Genomic DNA, 20,992 nt, shown 5'->3' with positions numbered 1-20,992 from the left:
CTATGATTTATTTAATGAAAGGCTTCTGTGTAGGTCGCACCAGACATAAGGCATATTGCACATTTGCAGCTTTGTCCAAAAGTTGAATGCCCAGGGGAAACCTGTTGATTGACAGCTCCTTTGATAGCTTAGTGAACAGGGTGTGCTTTTATAAGATGAAAGCGTTTCACTTGACCCCAGAGAAATAAACTTTCTCTTATTTAAACTTCTTTATTGCAAAGTTCTCAGCATTGAAGAGATGGACCAAAAGGCTAAATCACATCACAATTTTGGTATGTACAATATTTCCACACTGGATCAGAACTGATTATTAAAATTAGAGGGCAACAGTAGAGGATAAAACAACATAAGTTGCATGGGATTGTTTTTTATTTATTTGATTTTACATGATATCCTGATGGCAAAGTAAAATGTTTGTTGCTGTAATGAGGTAGTGTAAGCAGATTGTGTCATGACAGTTTTATGCATTCTGGCGAATAATGATCAAATATTCTTTCACCATGCTAGACTCAGAAAGAGGCTGAGGTGTGCTGTAGTCACTGGTGTTTCTCAGAGCAGACTTTCAGGTCCATTACTTTGAAGTTCTGCCTGCCGCGTGTGGGGAAACAATAAAAGTGCATGTCTGAAATGCGAGACTCAAAGAGAGCAGGGTCTCGCTCAGTCTAATTATCCCACACCTTCCATGTGCTATCTGAACATGATTTCAGACAGTGGGTAACGAAGTCCCTTAAAAAAAACCTCTGTCTCCACACCAGCTCCTAGATTTAAGGGGCGGTCACTTCAAAACAGCGTAAACCATGGTGAGCTTGGGAAATATATCCCAGTCCTGCACATTCACTCTCATCCTGCGTAACCTAACAGGCAGATTCGTGGTTTGGCAGAACAGACGTTTGGCAAATCCGTCACATTAAGAACATCTAACTCAGGACTTCCATGGCTGTTTGCAGGTGAGGCTGGCATTAATACCGTGGTGGTATAAAAAGACGAGCTGACAGCATTTTTAGTGCCAGCACTGAGGAAACAAAGATCTCAGGTCCTTAAATGGATAGTTCACCCCAAAATGAAAATTTTGTAATTTACTCACTTTCCTATATTTCCAAAGCAGATAGTTGAGTCAAGCAAGTCCTGAACAAATCGTCACCTTGGAATTATAAGGTTCTATCTCCGTTCTGAGCAGTTTTGAGATATTGAGCTTCAAAGTTTTTGCATTCCATATAGCAAAAATTATATGGGGAACAAGTTTCTTGTTGACAGGGACCTTAAATGTATTCTAAATGTACAATATCAAAATCCTCTCAAATTTGTAAATGGGGATTTCTGGAATGGGTCAAATGCAGATAGAACCTTCTAATTTAAAAAAAAAAACACTTTATAAACGCTAAATATTTTGTCCAGTGCAGATGTTAAATTTAGGCAGGAATATGGTGGGTAATTTAACAAATTATTGCAGGAACCATTTAAGTTTAAGTTTCTTTTTGTTTAGACAGAAAGCAGCTACTGTAATACATCTGACCTGGACTTTATTCCACAGAAATTGTGACAGGTCAAATGGCTTTCTCTCTAGACATCAGTATGGCTGAAATAACATGCTAACGTTTATTGTTGTAATTAAGACCCAATCAATTAAATTGTAGACTTTTTGACTTCTAAGGCTTAATATTGTAAAGTTTAAGACATTTTAAGACTAAAAAACTGCAAGAAAACAGACAATGCTTCAGCAAAGGTGTCTAATTTAATTTAATTTATGCATTTAGCAGACGCTTTTATCCAAAGCGACTTACAGTGCATTCAAGCTATACATTTTTTACCAGTATGTGTGTTGAACCCACGACCTTTAGCGCTGCTAACGCAATGCTCTACCACTGAGCCACAGGAACACCAAAACAAAGTTGGTTAAACAAAGTTAACAAAGTTGAATAAACATTGAAAAATGTTTCACTGACTATATATAATTACAAATATTTCACATTTAAAATATATTAATTACTTCAACTATGCAACAACTCAGTTTTTACCAACAATGTAAAATGTAACATTTCATCACATATTCACTTAATGTAGTATACACTTTAATCCAGTGTGCCATAGCATAGAGCTTTATAGCTGCATAGTACATAAAGCTCAGTACAAGTACACAGGATGGATCAAGGTTAAAACATAACCTAATATATACATAACTTTCCCTCATATGACAATGACGTGACTGGAATAAAGCAAATAGACTACAAAACCCGGACCTATCCTCTTAACAGCGCTGCTGGCTAGCGTGGTGTCTAACTGAAAATAACTCAGCGAAACACACAAAAAGACTGTAATTCTCTGGAATTTGGGCTGCTGTCATTGACAAGATCATAAATAAAAGTCAATCATGAGGTTTCTAATAAACATTGCGTTGTGTGAAATTATTTAGTCTTCTCTTCACTGATTTAGCGTTTTTCTGCACTCTCTTCCACCATCACGGCGCAGTCTGGCGACATGACAAAGAAAGCTGATCCTGATTGGTCCTCGTGTGTGCATTCGAAGTGCTGATTGGCTCACGCAGATAGAACCTTATAGAACCAAGTTAGAGTTAGACTTTGTAGATAGAACCTTTTTGTTTTCTAAAAAAAAGACTACTTGGATAGTGTAAACCACTGGATGTGGTTTACACTATCCAACCACATAATGTAAATAAGTTGTCACAGAATATGAATATGTGAATAACAAAATTTTGACAAAAATGTCAGATAGAACCTTATAATTCCAAGGTGACGAAATCATTCTTTTTAGGGCTATTATAGTTTCAGAGTTATTTCAGAGTTTAATTAGTATTTATTTTAGTTTTAGTTTTAGTATTTCAGGGCTTCCTGATATGTTTAAAACATATATTTAATTGTGTAAAGTATCTAAGCACAGTCTATTGTTTTTTGCTGTATAGTGGCATTTTAATTGTTTAATCAAGGCAGTTTGTATGTTTATAATATACCATGTACATAAAACTAAAAATGTATATTATAGAATTTATAATATACATTTTTAAAATTAAATTATTATTAGTTTAGTTTTCGAGTCATGAAAATTCATTTGTTTTTTTTCAGTTATGCTATATTTTTTGTTTTAGTTTAGTTTTCATTTTAGTTTTTGTTAACGATTATAACGACTTAAATGTCATTCTTAGAATATAGCACACAAGCCATATGGATAATTTGTGTGACATTTTCTGGAGCTTGAGAGAGGTGGTCAACTGTCTTTGTATGGGAAAAAATTATGACGACACTTTTTTATTTATTTTTTGCTGAACTATCCCAATCCTCAGGAGCTCGTCCCAATTTGACATGCCACATTGACTGAGTTAGCGTGTTGCCCGTGGGGTTAGATGTGCGGAAGAAAAAGTGAAGTCCACAGCAGGGTCTGCCTATAAAGAGATGCCAAACACATTAACAATGAATATGGATCAAGCCCTCACCATTCATGTGGAGTCTGTCTAAATAGGTCCTGAGAGCCAGCTTCTGCCTGCAGGGCCTCAGGGGCAACCCGGACCAGCGGAGTGGCCCCATCCCCACCTCCTTACCTGGCAAAACAAGTGACAGAACACAAGCAGAACAAGCCCGTAAGGAACCTGCACTTAAAATCAGAAGTCGCACATCAGCTGTCAGCACGAGGTTGGATGAGGTCAGAGCGAGAGAATCAGACTCCATTGCTATTCACTGGTTGGGAATGTTTCTTTTTTGGGGCTGCATCTGTCACACGGCACGACTGAATTCGAAATGCTGTCTTCCGTTATTTGTAATATTTATACAGAAAAATACCCCCATAGAGCATAAATTATGGAACGAGCATGTGAATAAGCTTCCATTTGATGCAGAGCGGGTTAATTTCATAGACCCTCGGGTTCCTTATGTCAATCCAACTTCCTTCCCAGGTGTCAGTCGTTCACAGGCCCGAGCGCTGCTAGAAATCACGTCTGTCCTAATCGTGCGGGCCGCCGCTGTTTGCCCCTCCATTAATGGTGGCACACGATGTCCGCCATCCATACTAAACCTTCCATGCAACAACAAAGCAAATATTTGTCTCCCAGTCATTATCTACAAATGCACATATTTCCTCATATTTTCTCAGCTGTGTTCCGCGGACACCCGGCTCGCTCATCTGGCCCTGTTTGTGTGACAATACCTTCTGAAGAAACTCCTACATGTGCCTTGAAGGTTCCCCAGTCCCTGAATCACTGAATATTTTATAGCTTTAGTGTCTTTTTTGCCTGTCAATCTGCCAGCTATTTTTTTTTTTTATCTTATTTGTAGTGTGGTATCAGATCACATTTTCACGCTTCATAGGAATTCATTAGGCACTGTGTAAATTAAAGGGACGACAGATTTAGGGGAGGAAAACAAGGACCCCTCTGATGCCATTTATCGTTTCCAGCCTTGAAGAGACTGTTCTGGCATGTTCCTCCACATCTCAACTGCAATTAACTGTAGGTCATGTACTTGTACAATATCTCTATTTGAGTCTAAGGGTTGATGTGTTGCTGTGAAAATTGGCTCAAATATAGAAGCGCATATAGATTGTCATTGTGCACTGTGAACTTATTTAAATCTTGTTTTGAGTATATATTATGATCTAATTTTCACATTTCAGTAATTATAGTTTGTCCATGCTGTATATGGGTGTTTGTTCAACTTTGGGCACTTGTTCCATCCATGTTCCAGAAGTAGATTTAATTAAAACTGGCAGATTTCAGCCTTTTCTTTTTGTTATATTAAGATTACATTAAAATGAACTTCTTTTTTACAGTTAGTTTATTCATTATTTTATTTTACTGCTTTTCAAATGTCTTTTATGTGTAGATTTTTTTGTAGATTATTTTATGCTCATCCCAGATCCAGATTTTCAGTCTTAAAAAATGGATATCTATTATAAAAATTTTAATTATTATGTTTATAAAACAGTTAGTCTACTTGGTTACAAAGGAGACAATAGTTTAAAACATAAAATACAGTGGTGTGAAAAAGTGTTGGCCCCCTTCCTGATTTCTTGTTTTTTTGCATGTTTGTCACACTTTAAAGTTTCAGATCATCAAACAAATTTAAATATTACACAAAGATAATGCAAGTAAATACAAAATGCAGTTTTTAAATGATGATTTCATTTATTAAGGGAAAAAGCTGTCCAAACCTACGTGGCCCTACATGAAAAATTAATTGCCCCCTCCTGTTAAATCGTGAAAGAACTGCAATTAAGCACATTATTTTAGAAAGCTGAGTTAAATTTCACTAGCCACACCCAGGCCTGGTTACTGCCAGTTGAATCAAGAAATCACTTAAATAGAAAACATTTCCAGTCAAGCTGTATTTTTGGTAAATTATGCAAAAAGGATATAAATATTATTTAATAGTTTGTATTCAGGATACATGAAATGCTAGCCATGAAAGACAAAGAAGTTGAACATTTTATTCTAAAAATGTAAAAAATTAATTTCCACCACCATCATTTCCATCATAGAATAGTATAAAGATGTGGTAGAAACGACCATGTGGTGGGGACTTTTATGAAAAAAAAAAGTGTATGCATGTGCACTTTGACACTGTTAACTGACATATTAAATAAACTAAAGAAAGTGTGCCAAAGGGACAAAATTGACCATAGTTTATGAAACACCCCTTAATGTAATTTACACAAGTGGGAAATGTTCCTACATCTTTTATTGGTCCTGGAACAACATTCCTGTTGACCAATCATTGCCCTTTTTAAAGTTAGGGTTAAAGCTTGATGCCATAACATGCCCTGCTTGTGTGAATCATGCTGTGCATATACACTACATTCATACTGTAAATTCACTGTTTTGGCTGGTATTTTTCCTCTCTTTTTGCCTTTGCTGCCGGACAGTGAACAAGAAGTACCGTGGATCACATGGTAAGATATTTTAGAAAACCAAGTTGCAAACCCCACACCAGTGGATAACTTTTTTGTTGTTGTTGTTGTTGTTGTTTTAATACGTTAAAGACAAAAGTAAAATGAAAAAAAATGGTATAGAAATTATTTTCACTCAGAAATTGCTAGTAAATTTCACAAATAATTACAAAGAAATGGCAACAAACTAAGCATGAAATTTTGAAGTAGACTGAATTTTTTCTGGTAAAACATACTCCAATTTTTCCTTAACACATGGTTCTCTGTCCTCCTGTATGGAGTGTCTTGGAGTTTACAGCTAGCATTCGATTAAATGGTGTTTCAGCTCTGTGGACACTATCAGACTTTTGACATTCATGGGAAATAATTGATTTACAAGCAGTTTAATGAATTCATAATGAATGTTGAGACTTGAGGCAGGTCATGGTAGATTTTCATATTATACATATTTCATATTCAACACCCCTTAAAGGGATTGTTCACTCAAAAATGAAAATTATATCATCATTTATCATTTAAATGATGACAGATTTTTCATTTTGGGGAGAACTATCCCTTTTGTGTGCCTTTTTGGATTTGGTTAGACAAAATAATCTGTATTGAAATAATGCAGATAATTACTTTGACTCAGACCCTTGGCTAGCTATTCAAAGAACAGATTCAGAAGCCCAGGAACAGACCTAATACAATTATTGGAGTTTGAGCCTCAGCCAAGATAACAGGTCTGCGCGGGACTATTTTTTTTTAGTCCCACTCCCGCAAGGTTCTATTCCGCACCCACCCGCTCCCGCTATATATTCACTCTTTGTTCACCCACTGTCCGCTTAGAATAATTTTCTTCCCGACCCGATTGTTCCCGCTAAATTTAGATCTCGTTTCCAGAATCTCACATTTAAATTTCCGCTACTGAAAGAAAGAGAGATAGGCTGACAAATAAAAGTGTAGTCTGCACAAAATTGTATGTTATTTTATTCATCTTGTCAAGAGTCTTGAATTTATTGACTTTGACTTGAATTTATATGAATTATCTTAAGACACAAAATTCATTTAATATTTTATGCAATACAGTAGGAAAAAAAATGTAAGAGAAAATACAGAGAAAAATTTATAAATACAACATCTGTCATTTAAAATTATAGGCTAAGCAAAATATTTAAAAATTTTAAAACTTTCTTCAAGGACAGCACATCCACACTTTGCTCCATCCTTATTCTGCTCTGTCTGTCACTCATCGACAACTTGCCGGTTCTGTCTGAGGGCTGTATATTTACCACCGGTACAGCCTGCTCTGAGCATCGTTGTGCACATGCTGCGCATAGACCCCGCAAATAAAACGCGTGACGTTTAAAGCATGCGTGCAGCGCGTGCATAACTGTCCTGAGCGCAAGCTGTACCAGTGGTCAATAAGAATAAAGCGCAGATATGCTGTTCTAAATGGACGTCGGGAACGGGATATTGTTAGACCGCCCGCTCCTGTTCAAATTACCCCAGAGTTACGACTGCTATCGCGTTTTATTCTGGAATTTAATCCCGCGGCGCAAAAAATCCGGTCAATGTAAACCTCTAATAACAGGCGTACACAGAAAAGGAGATAACGTAACCTAATATTCATAAACTAACATAATTTCCATAAATAAAAGACAAAGTTGAGGAACCCAAAGTACTTGAATATAGAAGTTGATGTCTGGCTCATTTGTCCGATGGAGATCATGTGGTAAAAAGAGGGAATTGTGCTGTTTACTGCATCCCTGATGGATTTGGTCAGATTATTGCCTCCCATGGCCACAGGTGAGGCAACTTTTCCATTGAAGAAGAAGGAAGCAACCGGAGGATCCCCTGAAACATACTTTGTGCCTCACATATTTATCACACCATAGGACTTTCACTCTCAATGCTCCAAAAACAAATACGAGTCTTTCAATAATATCTTAATATATTGCAAAGGGTTGCCCCATCTGCAAATACAGAGGGAGGGAGATAGGGAGGCCCATGCGCCCCACGCAATCTGTTTTGGTCTCGGCTGTTACAGACACGAAAGACCGCTGGAGATTTAGTTATAAATTAGTTATATTACACTGGATTCAAGATTTGGCTTAAATTAGCATCACATTTGCGATTGATGAGAATTCTAAAGAACTTCTTGGCATTTATTGATGTTTTTAGTTTTCCGTTTCACTGAAACATTTGGGTCTATCCACGTGGTGTTTATATGGCATACAGAAGATTGTGTTTTCTGTCAAGAAATACTTCAAGCCTGCAATATTGTAATATTTGCTGGAATTGTAGCCCAAAGTACAAACATAAATCATAACGTGAAATGCAATCTTTAGCAGTGACCTTTAATATTCTTTTTGTGAATATTAAAGGTCACTGACAATATTCAGATTAAAGCTTGGCCAATTTTTCAATTAAACTATTACATTTGGTTCTCTCCATCCTGAATATGTGGTTATGGCCTCTGAACGATCCTTGACATATTTAATAACTCACATCAGATGCTATCTGTAATTGGAGCAGCTAGTCCCTTTTAGGACACGTACAGTGGCACATGAAGTTCCAATTTTTGACAGAGTTCAGCTGCTCCTTCATGCATTTCATCAAATTCGACATCAAAGGCTTGATTCTAGCATTCAACTTAGTTATTTAAATCCTCATTATCATAAGATTTCAATATTTTAGATATTCTCTAATTTTCCTCTGGAAAGAATGAAGCTGATTAAATTTTTCACTATTAGACGAGAGATGTGCTTGGGTCATTTAAAAAATGTAAAAAGCCTGTTTTCATGCAATGTTGATTTCGTATAACAGCCGCACGAGGGGGTGTAGAGGAATCCCACTGTTTGGAGCATGTTAAAGGACCACTGCCAAAAGATTAATTATTCAAAACAATCTGTGTCAGGCAAGCATGAAACATAAAGAACTGAACTCTCTGGCTTTTGTCTTTTTCAGAGTCTCTTTTTACTTGTTGGCTGATTTAGTGTAGATCCTGCTTAATGTTTCCTATGTGAAAACTACTTAAATCCGCCTAGCCTGGTGAAACTGTTAGGCTGGTTTGTTTTGATAGGTTTGTGGGGATTTGGGGTACTTTGGGGACAACCAAAACCAGCTTAATCGACTTGACCAGGCTGAAAGACCAGCTTTCAGGTATTTTAGAGCCAGATGTAGATCTCAAGGTCTCTTATCTCACTCTCCTATCACCTTCTCTTCTGTTTAGATTCAGAGGCCCCGGCGGACCCTGTGGCTCCAGTGATTGTAATCCCACCCCGAAACACTACAGTGGTGGCCGGAATCAGTGAGGCCACACTAGAGTGTGTTGCTAATGCGCGGTGAGTACAGATATATGAACACACACTGTTCCCAGCAGGAGTACAGTTAATTTAATATTCATTTACCTCTGACAGGTTCACAATCATCAATATTCAGACTGTCTTACTCCATTTAACCTTCATTTCAAAGCCATTATTATAATAGCAAGATTTTTATATTGTTTTTAAAAGAAGTCTCTTATGATCACAAAGGCTGCATTTATCAAAAAATACAGTAAAAACAGTATATATGAAATATTACAATTTAAAATATCTATTTTCTATTTCTATTTTAAACAACTTTTTTCCTGTGATGCAAAGCTGAATTTTCAGCAGCCATTACTAGTGTAGTCAAGATCACCTAAACCGAGACCAAGACAAGACCAAGGCAGGTCGAGACCAAGTCAAGACCAAGACCAAACATGCACTCCTGAAATTCACCCACAAAGATCCACATTTATTGCCTGACAAATATCTAATATTTAATCAATAAATACAATTAGAACAATTAGACACTATTTAGAGCTGTTATCAATCAAATTAAATCACTAACAACAAAATTCATGTTTGCACTTCAGAGTTGGCACAGAAGCTGCATCTGAATTAGTACAATTACAGTTTAATAAATATTGTTGAGATTAATGTTTGAAAAATAAAATTTTGAATATAGAAATTTGATGGGGGAAAAAATTTTATATGAATGTCTACCTAAAAATGGCTAGGTGGCGGCAAATTACTTAATGTGTGTCACAATCTGTGATGGCGAGGAATGATGGAGACGAGGAATAAACGAAGCAGTCTCTAATCCATGGAACACAGGGTGCATCAACACTGGAGACAGTAGGAAACACATCAATGTAACGAGTAGAACCGACAGAGACAGACTGCACAGACTAGGACTTTAATACAGGGGATGATTGAGGAAACACAGGTGTATGGGATGACCAATCAAACTAATAACAAAACGAGGACAGGAACATGACCAAATAAGGGAACAGAAACCGGGGCAAAACATGACACAGACAGTCCATGATCCTGACAATGTGTGAGTCACAGAATCATTTATTCAACCTATTTGTTCAAAGCAGCTGATTCATTCAGTAACGAATCACCGCTGTGAGTTGTTTGGAAACGCAACAGTTGCTATGGATTGCAGGACTTTTTTTGGAACTATTTTAGTTGGCGAAATACCCAAAAAAAAAAATCGAAATTAAAACCCACCTTAAACCGCGTAAACACATTTCATTACACCAAATACACAAAATAATGTTCTTTTTAGCAACATCATATAACCCCTTTAATTATATGTTATAATATAAAAACAAGATCTCCTACAAGTACTTTGTTGCAATCATATCTTGAATTTTTGGGGCATTTGTATTAATTTTGGTGAACTTTTAGTCTGAGACCGAGACAAGACCGAGTACAAATGCAGTCGAGACCGAGACAAGACCAAGACCTTCAAAAAATGGTCTTAAGACCGGTCTTGAAACCAAGAATGGTCTCGAGTATTACAACACTAGCCATTACTCCAGTCTTCAGTGTCACATGATCCTTCAGATATCAGTCTAAAATGCCGATTTGCTGCTTGAAAACATTTATTATTATTACCAGTGTTGAAAACAGTTGTGCTGCTTAATTCGATTTCTGTGGAAATCAATAAAATTTTTTCAGGAGTCTAAAAAGAACACCATATATATTTAAAATTGGAATCTTTTGTAACAGTATAAATGGCTTTATTGTAACTTTTGATCAATTTAATGCATTGTAAGGGAAACAGGTCAGTTTAGCTCAAAGGGACTCATTTAAGATTTTAAAGGGAACTCCACCATTAATATGTAAGGGAATTAGGACAGAATCACTGTTTTACGGCTGATCACTGAGACGGCCAGCGAGTCATTAAACGAGCTGTATGACATCAATTCTGCAATGGATATTTATATCCAAAATATAGTGAAAACACTATTAATTAGCATAGTAACAAGATCGGCAGTTTAAGACATTAACTTGTGAGCACAAAACACGAGATACTTCTCTTTTCAATATAAATAAGGCTTTATTGGATAAATCTAAGACATATAAACTAATCTAACACATTCTACAGCATTCTTGCTGAATAAAAGTACTAATTTCTTTTTTAAAAATCTTACTGATCCAAGCTTTTGAACAGTAGAGAATGCCAGAAAAAAATCTTCTACTGCCGCTTCTAAATAATTCTCAAAATTTCAACAAAACCTTACATTTGTTACCTAACACTAACCTAACTGGTTAATGTCAACTTGGTGACATGTTTAAATCAGCAGAATTAGCAGCAACAAAGTATTTCACACCATAATATAAACACCGTATTTCTGCACTGTTGTTTTCCACAGTCCGGTTGAGAAGCTCAGTTTGATGTGGCGGAGAAACGGCGTTGAAGTGGCCAGTGGTGTGGGCTCCTTCGGCCGGCGCTTGACCATCATCAACCCAACGAGTGCCGATGTGGGCATGTACGTGTGCGAAGCCTCACTTTTGGACAGCAGTGTGAAACCGGCAGAGGCCAGAGCCTTCCTCTTCATCATAGGTGAAACACTTCGTCCAATAAAAACTCAATTTCTTGTCTCCGACACAATGCTTTCACAGCTGTACGTCTGGAGAGAAAATCCACCATCTTAATGGTTCCACTCAGTGGGGAGTGATGAACAGCAAAGCCCTCTGATAGATATAGCACTACATTACTGTGCATAAAACCTGAAATTACACACTGTATTAGCTGAGCTAAGAGCTTTTAGGAGAGCCTCAGGCATTACAGCTATCGGTCACAGTGAATATCACCAGGTAATACTACACATTAGGATCATCCTGAACACACACCAGTGATATGCCATCAGGCCTATTTCCAAGTCATTTGATTTACTTAATAGCAGAAAGTGCACATAATTTGTAGTTTTTTTTAAATAGCGGCGTGTAAGCGGCGTGGGATCTGCAAACATATTTTCTGTTACATGAACACAATGTTAAATTAATAGAATAGATTGGTAGCCTAAGGAGCCATTTATGCCTCATCTTACGCTTAAAATTACTTTATATAATGTAGTCATATTTAGTTACGTTTATTTTAAGTAAATAATGATATTAATTATTATTATTGTTGTTGTTTTTGTTATTATGTCTATAATAATAATAATTGTTATTATTATTAATATTATATTTTCCTTAATAATATTCTATTGTACAAGTATAATTTGTACAGAACATTAAAGAACAGAAAAATATTATTTAATATCATTAATGTGTCATCTTATATTTCAATAATGATACTTGTATATAATACTAATAAAAATGTGTTTATACGTTATTAATAATATTTTAAAGTTACTATAATATCTAATAATAAAAATGTTAATATAATGATTTTTATAAGAATACAATTAATTTGTTACAGAATCAGCGAGACGAGAGCCGTGCAGAGCCAAATGCAAAGCTTTATTCCAAGACATGGTCAAAAACAGGCAGTGGTCAATACCAGCAAACAGATATAGACAGGGCAAGACGAAAGAGTAATCCTAAAACAGGCGTGGGTCAGTCAACGGCGACCGTAATCCAGAGGGTGAAGTATACGGGTAATCCACGAACAGGCAAAAGTCCAGGCGAGGTGCAAACAAAGTCTGACACGTCAAGACAAAGGGATAATCCAAGACAGGAGATATAGACCAGGGGCCCGTTTTTTGTACGTCGCTAACTCAGTTAGCTGGATTTGATTGTTGAGGATTTGGCATGATCTTGGATTGTTTGGTTCTTCAAAGCTCATTCCAGAGTTGCTGTCATAGCAACAGGTCCGTAAATTTAAACCTGATCGGGAGCAGGATTATTTCATGGAAACAGGATTAGATTGCACCTTTTTAAAATTAATTTATTCTTAAAATCTGTCTGCTACCACTGATACTTTATTACAAGAGTACCCTACTAATCCAGGGACAATAATTTAAAATAATAATCATTTTAAAATTAATTTAAAGATAATATAATAATGTTGTGTAGTCTTTAATACTATAGACACAGCCAGTTTTACTCACTGAAAGATTTTTCATAAAATTATTACTTCATAATTGTATTCGAGTCTTACACACATGCTATACAGATAATGTAGAGTCGTGCATTAATTTGAGTGATGGCAGCTATTATGGGAGTGGCTTGATGGAGCGCAGGAGATGCAGATAACATGATCTTGTCCCTTAAGAAATTTTAATTAATGCTGTCATGTAACAAATCTGTTCAAATATAAAATTAAATGAATTGTTAATTACTACACTGAAATAAAAATGTAAAGCCTGTACAAATATTAGAAATCGTGAATATAAATAATTGGGAATCATGTAAAAAAATGTAAATAAAATAAAAATGTATCTATTATAACGTTTATGTAGTTTTGTTCGCTTGGCTGTTTCCTTATAAAAGTCCAAAAATGTGTCAAGTTTTTCGTCAGGTGTCTTTTTTAATTATATGATGTTATTACATTGCTGTCTTGCCGCCAGCCAATCGCTGCATTGCTGATCATGGTTTCGAGTATCGATACATAGCCCCTTTTAAACCAACCCATGAACACGCAATTATCTCAGATAACTCAAACCAGCCATAGCCTACTAATCATCAACAACAGGTGCGTTCGAAGAACCGAATTAGCCAGATCCTGATTAGCACGATGATATAATTTTGGATGTGACATTTCATCTCGGATGTAATAAGCGACATACGAAGAACGGGCCCCAAGGCAGGCAGAGAACAGACAAGACGAGGGAAACAGACTAGGATCAAAACACGGGTGAAACAGGCAATGAGCAAGACTAGGAAAACTAAGAATGGCTCCGTAATGTTGCTATCGCTAAACACAGAGATAAGTGCAAACAATACTCAGCCCTGAATGATGGTTTGAGTGTGGTTTTTATAGTGTGTGTGTGTGTGTAATTGATTGCAGGTGAGTCCATGATCAGTGTAGTGCAATGGGTTCTGGGAAATGTAGTGCGGAGAGAGATGTAACAGTTTTTGAAATGTGAGTCAATGTGATGATGGGTGACCTCTGGTAGTGAGTGAAGAGAAGACCATGGACCAAATTCCTGACCTAATTGAATCATTTAGCAGACCCTTTATAATAATTTAAAATAATGAAATGTAGATAGAATAGAGAGAGCTAGTGTTAGAGGGTCAAGTTATTATTATTTTCTATAATAAATAAAAAGAAAACAAGTAGATAAAATAGAGTGTGCTAGTGTTAGAGGGTCAAGTTTTTTATAATAAATAGAAAGAACACAAGTTCTTTTGAAAAAAAACAAATCTTTTAACAAACTAAAAATCACATTTTGAGAAAACTCTTTACAGACTTGTTTTGTAATTGAAATATACAGATGCAAATAGATAAAGTATAATAAAATAAAGGCTTACGTGTAATTTGAATGTTTTCTTTCCAGTAGTCTGAAAGGTGACAAGTTATGAAAGCAATAGCCCAAAATCTCAAAACTGACCAATGCCTAAAAAGGATTTTTTTTTTTTACTGTAGCAGTAGCAGTGAACCATATACCTTGCTGAAATTGATTTAATTGCTCAAATTTGTCTTCATCTCTTAACTCTCTAAACTCTCTAAATTTCTCAATGATCTGTTCCTAAAGGATTTAGCTTTAATGCTTTCTCTGATTAATGTAAATGTCATGCTGAATTCAACAGTTTTCCTGTCTTTGCATTTATTTAACACATACTGAGTATATGCAGTTTGTCCACCTCTTCTCTGTACAGTTATATATGGAAACCCATTGAGCTAAACAGCATATTAAATATTTATGCCTTCTCATCACTTCACATCAGTGTCCATTTGAGAGCCCAGCTGACAGGTGTTCTGAGCTCCATGTGAAGTCCAATACAAATGTATAGACAGACGAATCAGTAACACGAGGAATATATTGCACTGGGCAAGAGTGCATGTGAATTGATGAATGTGGGCTGTCAGAGTGTTGCTGCACATAAGTCAAAAGCTTAGTAACTGTTTGGGTGTCTTAATTATATTCAAGATCTCTAAGTATGCATTTATAAATCTGCTTATTTGGTTAAAAGATGCACTTCAGATTTTTGATGGTCTACAAGTTTTTCTCAGAAAGCACACATCACAGATCTGTCTCTCAAGCATAAATCTCTACAATTGTCTCTTGTAAGCTGTACATCATATGAGATTAATTTCTTGTAGAACTATTAAAGAGCTCTATGAAATAGCTCATAAAAAATAAATCTATGAATGTGATTTCTCGCCCCCATTTTCATGATTAAAAGCATCTAAATAACTGATTAAAGATATAATTTACCCAAAAATGAACATTTAATTCACCCTCATGTCAGTTAAAATTGTAACGAATCAGCTCATGGGAAATATGAATAATTAATCATAACTAGTTATAATTAATTATGAATATTTTAGATCCGCTGTAGATATTTAGCTGACCAATGTAATATCATTTGATTTTTAGTGGATAACGAGTGTGTAATACCACTCCCACTCCCTTCATCTGCCATTGGACGGGCAAACATACAGCCCCGCCTCAAACATTAAGGTGCAAAAATGTCCCTTTAAAGCAGTGGTCACCAGCCCGTCGATCGCAATCGACTGGTAGATCTTTATCACTGTCCCAGCAGATCCCGAAAAAAACAGGAAAATAAGTACAAAAGTGCATTACATTTATGGGGTTATATTAATGTATCACTGAAGGGAACTGTCTTGAGAAAAGTTTCGATGGCAATGGCATTTTCTTCTCCGTATAAAGCGCAACTCTGCTTTGTTTACAGCGGTAAACAAGGAAACGATATAGTGTGGTCGGTTCATAAGCAGTGTTGCCACGTCCGCGGTTGTTGTTCATGTCCGCGGGTTGAAGCGACCCCAATAACTTGATATTTAGTCCCTGGAATGTGAATTTTACTGGAAGATCCCCGCCGAAAAACCTGGCAACCCTGTTCATAGGCGCCACCTGCTGTCAGAGAGTGCGTCTCATTCAGACCTGCTGTTTTTGTTTCGTGCAGATGTTTTATGTAGCAAATAAATAAATAACACCTAAAGTCAGACCATTCTGTTTTTGTTTTAAATCCTGAAATGAATCTAAATCAAATCAAAAACAACTGCCCGTGCAGATCATGATTAAAATGCAGTGGTTGCCTCTAATTTCAAATGGCTAGATATTTTTGTTTAAAGCCAGTTTGTTTGTTATAAAGCAAATAGCCAATAAATAAATTCGCTTAAAAATCAGTATCAGTATCAGAATCCAATTTGCTAGTTTAAATAAAAAGAAAGAAAATCTGAATTCTGAATCAGCTATGATCGGCGCGTCACTAATTAAGTAGAAGTAAAAGGCTTCAAATTTGAAGTACAATCTGGGATGTCTTTTTCTATCAATTCTTCAATAGGTAGATCTTGTCTTTCATAAAGGCCGAGGTCAGGGATCTTGGGCCTAAAAAGGTTGGTGACCACTGCTTTAAAGGATACTGCCCCAGTGACAAGCTGTTGTAGCCCTCAAGGTACAATTTTGCGTATTTGTTTGGGAGTGATATGAAATTACGTGACTTGGAAGTCGTATGGACTACACGTGTAAAAGTGCGGTGTGAACATTTTGACTAAGATTTCCCTCTACAGAAAACGGGATGAACGGTTCCTTTAAAACAAAACAGCATTCCTACAGATCTGTTTACAGTATAATGTGAACATAATAAATGGCAGATTTTCCTCATTACAGATGTTTTATAAGCATGAAATCTATAATCTAAGACTGCAGTATTGTGAGAAAGTCTCAGTGGCCATTTGTACCTCTGCAGGAAGTCCAAGCATTACAGTAGAGGACGTTGTGCATTAGGTGAGTGAATGAAACATGCCCACCAGTGCTCTCAGTCTTAATGGGACCCTTCCACTTGTCTGACTGCCGAAGACACGTGACCACATTAAGCCCACAAGCCGAGCATTTCAGTTTTGACAATGTTTATGAATTCATTACTTTTGCTCCAGTAAACGTTCAGCTGGCACAGAAAAGGGAATAAATTTGTCCCACGTCCATCAGCGCTCAATGAAAATAAAATTTTTAAGAAAATACATGATAAATTCCACTAATGGAATCACTCCATTATTCTGAAGCCATTTATGAATTTCAGTACCTCGAAAAACTTAATTCTTTTGAATTCAGTTGAGAAATGTCAGTGTGTTCTCAAATAAGCCTATTTGCTTTTTGCAGAGGCGCCCTATTTCACCGCTGAGCCCAGGAGAAAGATGATGGGAGAGGTGGAGAAAAGCATGGATATCCAATGCCAAGCTCACGGTGAGTGCTTTACGTGCGGGACTTAATGCGAGGGGGCTGGATTGATTCGAGATTTATAAGTATACTCTGCAATATGCTTTACACACAATAGACATACAATACACTTCACAACCCCCCTTCTGATCCAAGCACTTCATTGAGCGCTCAGAGCTTTTGTAGTCAGTAAGCTTTGTTACGTAAAGGTATTTATAGCAATTTTCACGTCGCATTATTTGCACTGCCGCCTACTATCGTGAATGAACTCAGGAGTGCCGGTCGGGGCTATTAACCAACCCCAAAGGCTGTGCCTTGCTCTGTTTGAGGGTGATTTATAAAATCTGTACATTTAGTTCGTCGAAGACAAATGGAGGGCTTTCGGACGAGTGGCGAAGAGTTTACGATTAGCTGTGAGATATGAGGTGTTTATGGGAAGGGGCTTAAACTATTATCATTATAGAGTGGAAAAATGGACGATGAAATGGTATTGGTTTTCTGCCAGAAATATTCTCTAGCTTTCTAATAATGCTGGAATGGAAAGTCGGCCTGACTGTTATAACCGTACTTATGATATTTGTCCATTGAGGTTCAGGCTAGGCTCAGCTGCAATTTCAGCGAGGGGTAAAAATGATCCCTCAGCATCAGATGGACTGCGAGAAATAAAAACAAGCGGGTCACCCCGGCGTATCCTCAAGAGTGGAAAGTGGAATCAATCCATTACCTCTCTTATGTGCTGCTTCTGGGACCGTTCTCACTTTTTTATGTGGCTGGATTGAAAGGAATCCTTTTGTTTTGAGAAGTTATATCTCTCCAGAGCAGAATCAGAAGTCTTTAGCTCTCGAGGATCAAGGAAAAGACTATAACACATGCCCAGAGCCCCTCGCTCTTTTGATATGTCTCGGAAAATTTGCACGGAAAAGTCTGTGGCTGTTTGCTGCCGAGTAGAGCTTGATACAGCCATTAAACACAGGCGAAGAGCGCTAAATGAGTTTGAATAATACAATCTGGTGGCCTTCTCTTGATGCAGACGAGAGCCACAGCGATTGATGATTTTCTCTGTTAGCACTTTCAGCTGTTACTTAAATCATTCCCCCCAAGAGTGCACTTATCCAAGCTACTGGAATATTCTTAGAAGCGTGGTAGTCGAATCTGTTTGGAGGCTTAAGGCCTCAGTTCATGTCATTTACATTTGACACGTCATCTTTTTTTATATACTGCAAAGGGTGCAGCCAGCATTTTCAAAATTAGACCAATGAGTGTGTATAATAAAGAGTGTTTAGACCAGTGTGCTTCATACCGCACAGGCCTTCACTTACAGAAACAAGAATGGGATAAACATTTCACATTGGCAAAATGGATTCACTGAACCTGGGAAGCTTATATAATGTAGTGCCGCCTCAGACAATAGACCAACAATAATAGGTGGCTTTAGCGATTAGCTTAGCATTAGATTAGATTAGTTTCAATGACAGCAGCACTTGAGCTGCATGAAATTCTACAAGTTTCTGTTGTTCTATTGTTTTGTTAAGTCTATCTATCGGTCTCTCTGTCTGTCTATCAATCTATCTGTCTGTCTGTCTGTCAATCTATCTGTCTCTTTGTCTGTCAATCTATCTGTCTCTGTCTCTCTGTCAATCTATCTGTCTGTCTGTCAACCTCTATCAATCTGTCTGTCTGTCTATCTAGCTGTCTGTCTGTTAATCTGTCTCTCTGTCTCTCAATCTATCAATCTATCTATCTGTCTGTCAATCAATCTGTCTCTTTGTCAATCTATCGGTCTGTCTGTCTGTCTATTCCTCTATTGTTACACTGAGGTTATTTTTAAAATGTACCATTTAAAATGTATTTATACTGGTAAATGTAATCTTTAGTAAATCTCAAAATGAATATCCTTTTTTTATATATTGTACGATATAATGTTGTGATTACTAAATTCACCTTTAAATAGACATTTAATATATTTTTTATTATAATTATTAATTTATTTAGACAAAATAGATTGCCATTTTAATGTCTGCATTTTGTCAGTGATCAGCCATTATGTGAAAATATTTATTGGATTTTGCATCCATACATTTTATGATTTTTTACTTTATTTTGAACTTAATATAAATTTTTCAGTTTTTTTTTACTTCCTTTAACTTTCTTTCCCATTTTTTTAAAGCATTTCAAACTATTAAACACTTTTCTTTAAAAAATAATAATAATAATAATTTAATGTTTCCAGGTTTCATTTAAAATTTCATTAAAAAATGATGGACCCAACTGTTCAATTCCTACCTTCATCTGACCATCATATTGACCTATCATGTGTTTTTTAATTCACAGGGGTGCCTATACCAAAGCTGGAGTGGTATAAGGATGCCGTGCCCCTCAGTAAACTCAACAACCCCCGCTACAAGGTCACCTCCAGCATGGGCCTTCAGGTCAGGAAGCTACAGCCCGTTGATGCCGGAATCTTCCAGTGCTTCGCCAGGAACTCTGCCGGAGAGGCTCAGGTCCACACTTACCTGGACATCACAAGTGAGTCTGAACCTGAGGTCCGAGCAGAGGGGCGTCATGCATTCTTTATCGCATATTTGCCAGACTCACTGCTACTAATTATTGACACATAAACAATCGAGACGTTGTCAAGGGTATTAGATGTGGCCAGCTGCAAAGTGCACCTTCTCTCAGCCGTTGTACAGCAGTTCCCCGCCGTGACAGATGTGTTGTTCCTAATCTACGGTTGTGTGATTCTCACTCTCTTCCATAAGAGACGCAACGGCTCCCTGTGGAGAGGCCTGTCTGGAGTTGATTACATCGTAGTGTTTGTCAGGGCACTGCCCTGATCCGTACATGAGGACATTAAGACCCCCTCAGAGGAGCACTCTCATCACACAGATAATTACCACAGCCCCGACTGCACATATTTACTGTATGTAGATTTCCGTAATGATTTTAACTTCCAGCTGTATTGACCTTTGAATTATCCAATTGTGATTGTACAGGCCATTTTTGGGAATGAAACTTGGACATTAAGAAAAGTAATATTTTGTTTAAAAAGAAACATTTTACAGTGTTCAGGGTCAGAAAAATGTCTAAAAATAAAAATAGAACTAATACTGTTTGGTGCATAAAACCTCACTAATAAGATGAACTTTAGAGTAAAAATAAAGTTAGTAAAAAAAAAAAGCACTTGCTCATTTCAGCTCTGAATGGCTGAAGATCTCTCTTGCAGCTTCTTCTCTCTTGCATATTGATTGTGCGTATCTAGACACGCTCATTGAACAGTGGTTCAATCAAAGCTGTGTTAGTTCTTCTGCTGGCTTTTTTATTCCTGTATAGATTTATTTCATGCTAAAGTGATCAAGGATAAGTACAGTGGATGAATGCTAGTTTGATGTGTAATCACTCATCAGGCCTTTATCTCCCCAGAGAGCCTGTGAGTGAGGTCACCGTAAAAAAAAACATCGGAGCATATTTAGGGCTGGACAATAATTCAATATCAATATGTATCGCAATATA

General features: G+C 36.8%; 1 protein-coding gene across 3 annotated transcripts in view; it reads left to right on the top strand.

Annotated features, from left to right (window-relative positions):
- The window catches only part of LOC107591833 (protein sidekick-1-like), a 368,532-nt gene that overhangs the window by 254,395 nt on the left and 93,145 nt on the right, over positions 1 to 20,992 (top strand). For all 3 annotated transcript variants that reach the window (XM_016281108.1, XM_016281124.1, XM_016281117.1), the window contains exons 6-9: positions 9,104 to 9,215; positions 11,567 to 11,757; positions 17,426 to 17,509; positions 19,814 to 20,008. In XM_016281108.1, coding sequence (XP_016136594.1) covers positions 9,104 to 9,215; positions 11,567 to 11,757; positions 17,426 to 17,509; positions 19,814 to 20,008 — 582 coding nt within the window. The remainder of the gene's footprint in view (positions 1 to 9,103; positions 9,216 to 11,566; positions 11,758 to 17,425; positions 17,510 to 19,813; positions 20,009 to 20,992) is intronic.

This window comes from Sinocyclocheilus grahami, unplaced genomic scaffold (genome assembly GCF_001515645.1).
Source record: "Sinocyclocheilus grahami isolate Dianchi unplaced genomic scaffold, SAMN03320097.WGS_v1.1 scaffold9.1, whole genome shotgun sequence".
Lineage (NCBI taxonomy): Eukaryota > Metazoa > Chordata > Actinopteri > Cypriniformes > Cyprinidae > Sinocyclocheilus > Sinocyclocheilus grahami.
The sequence above is the reverse complement of the archived record's forward strand: the minus strand, read 5'-3'. Positions and strand labels throughout refer to the sequence as shown.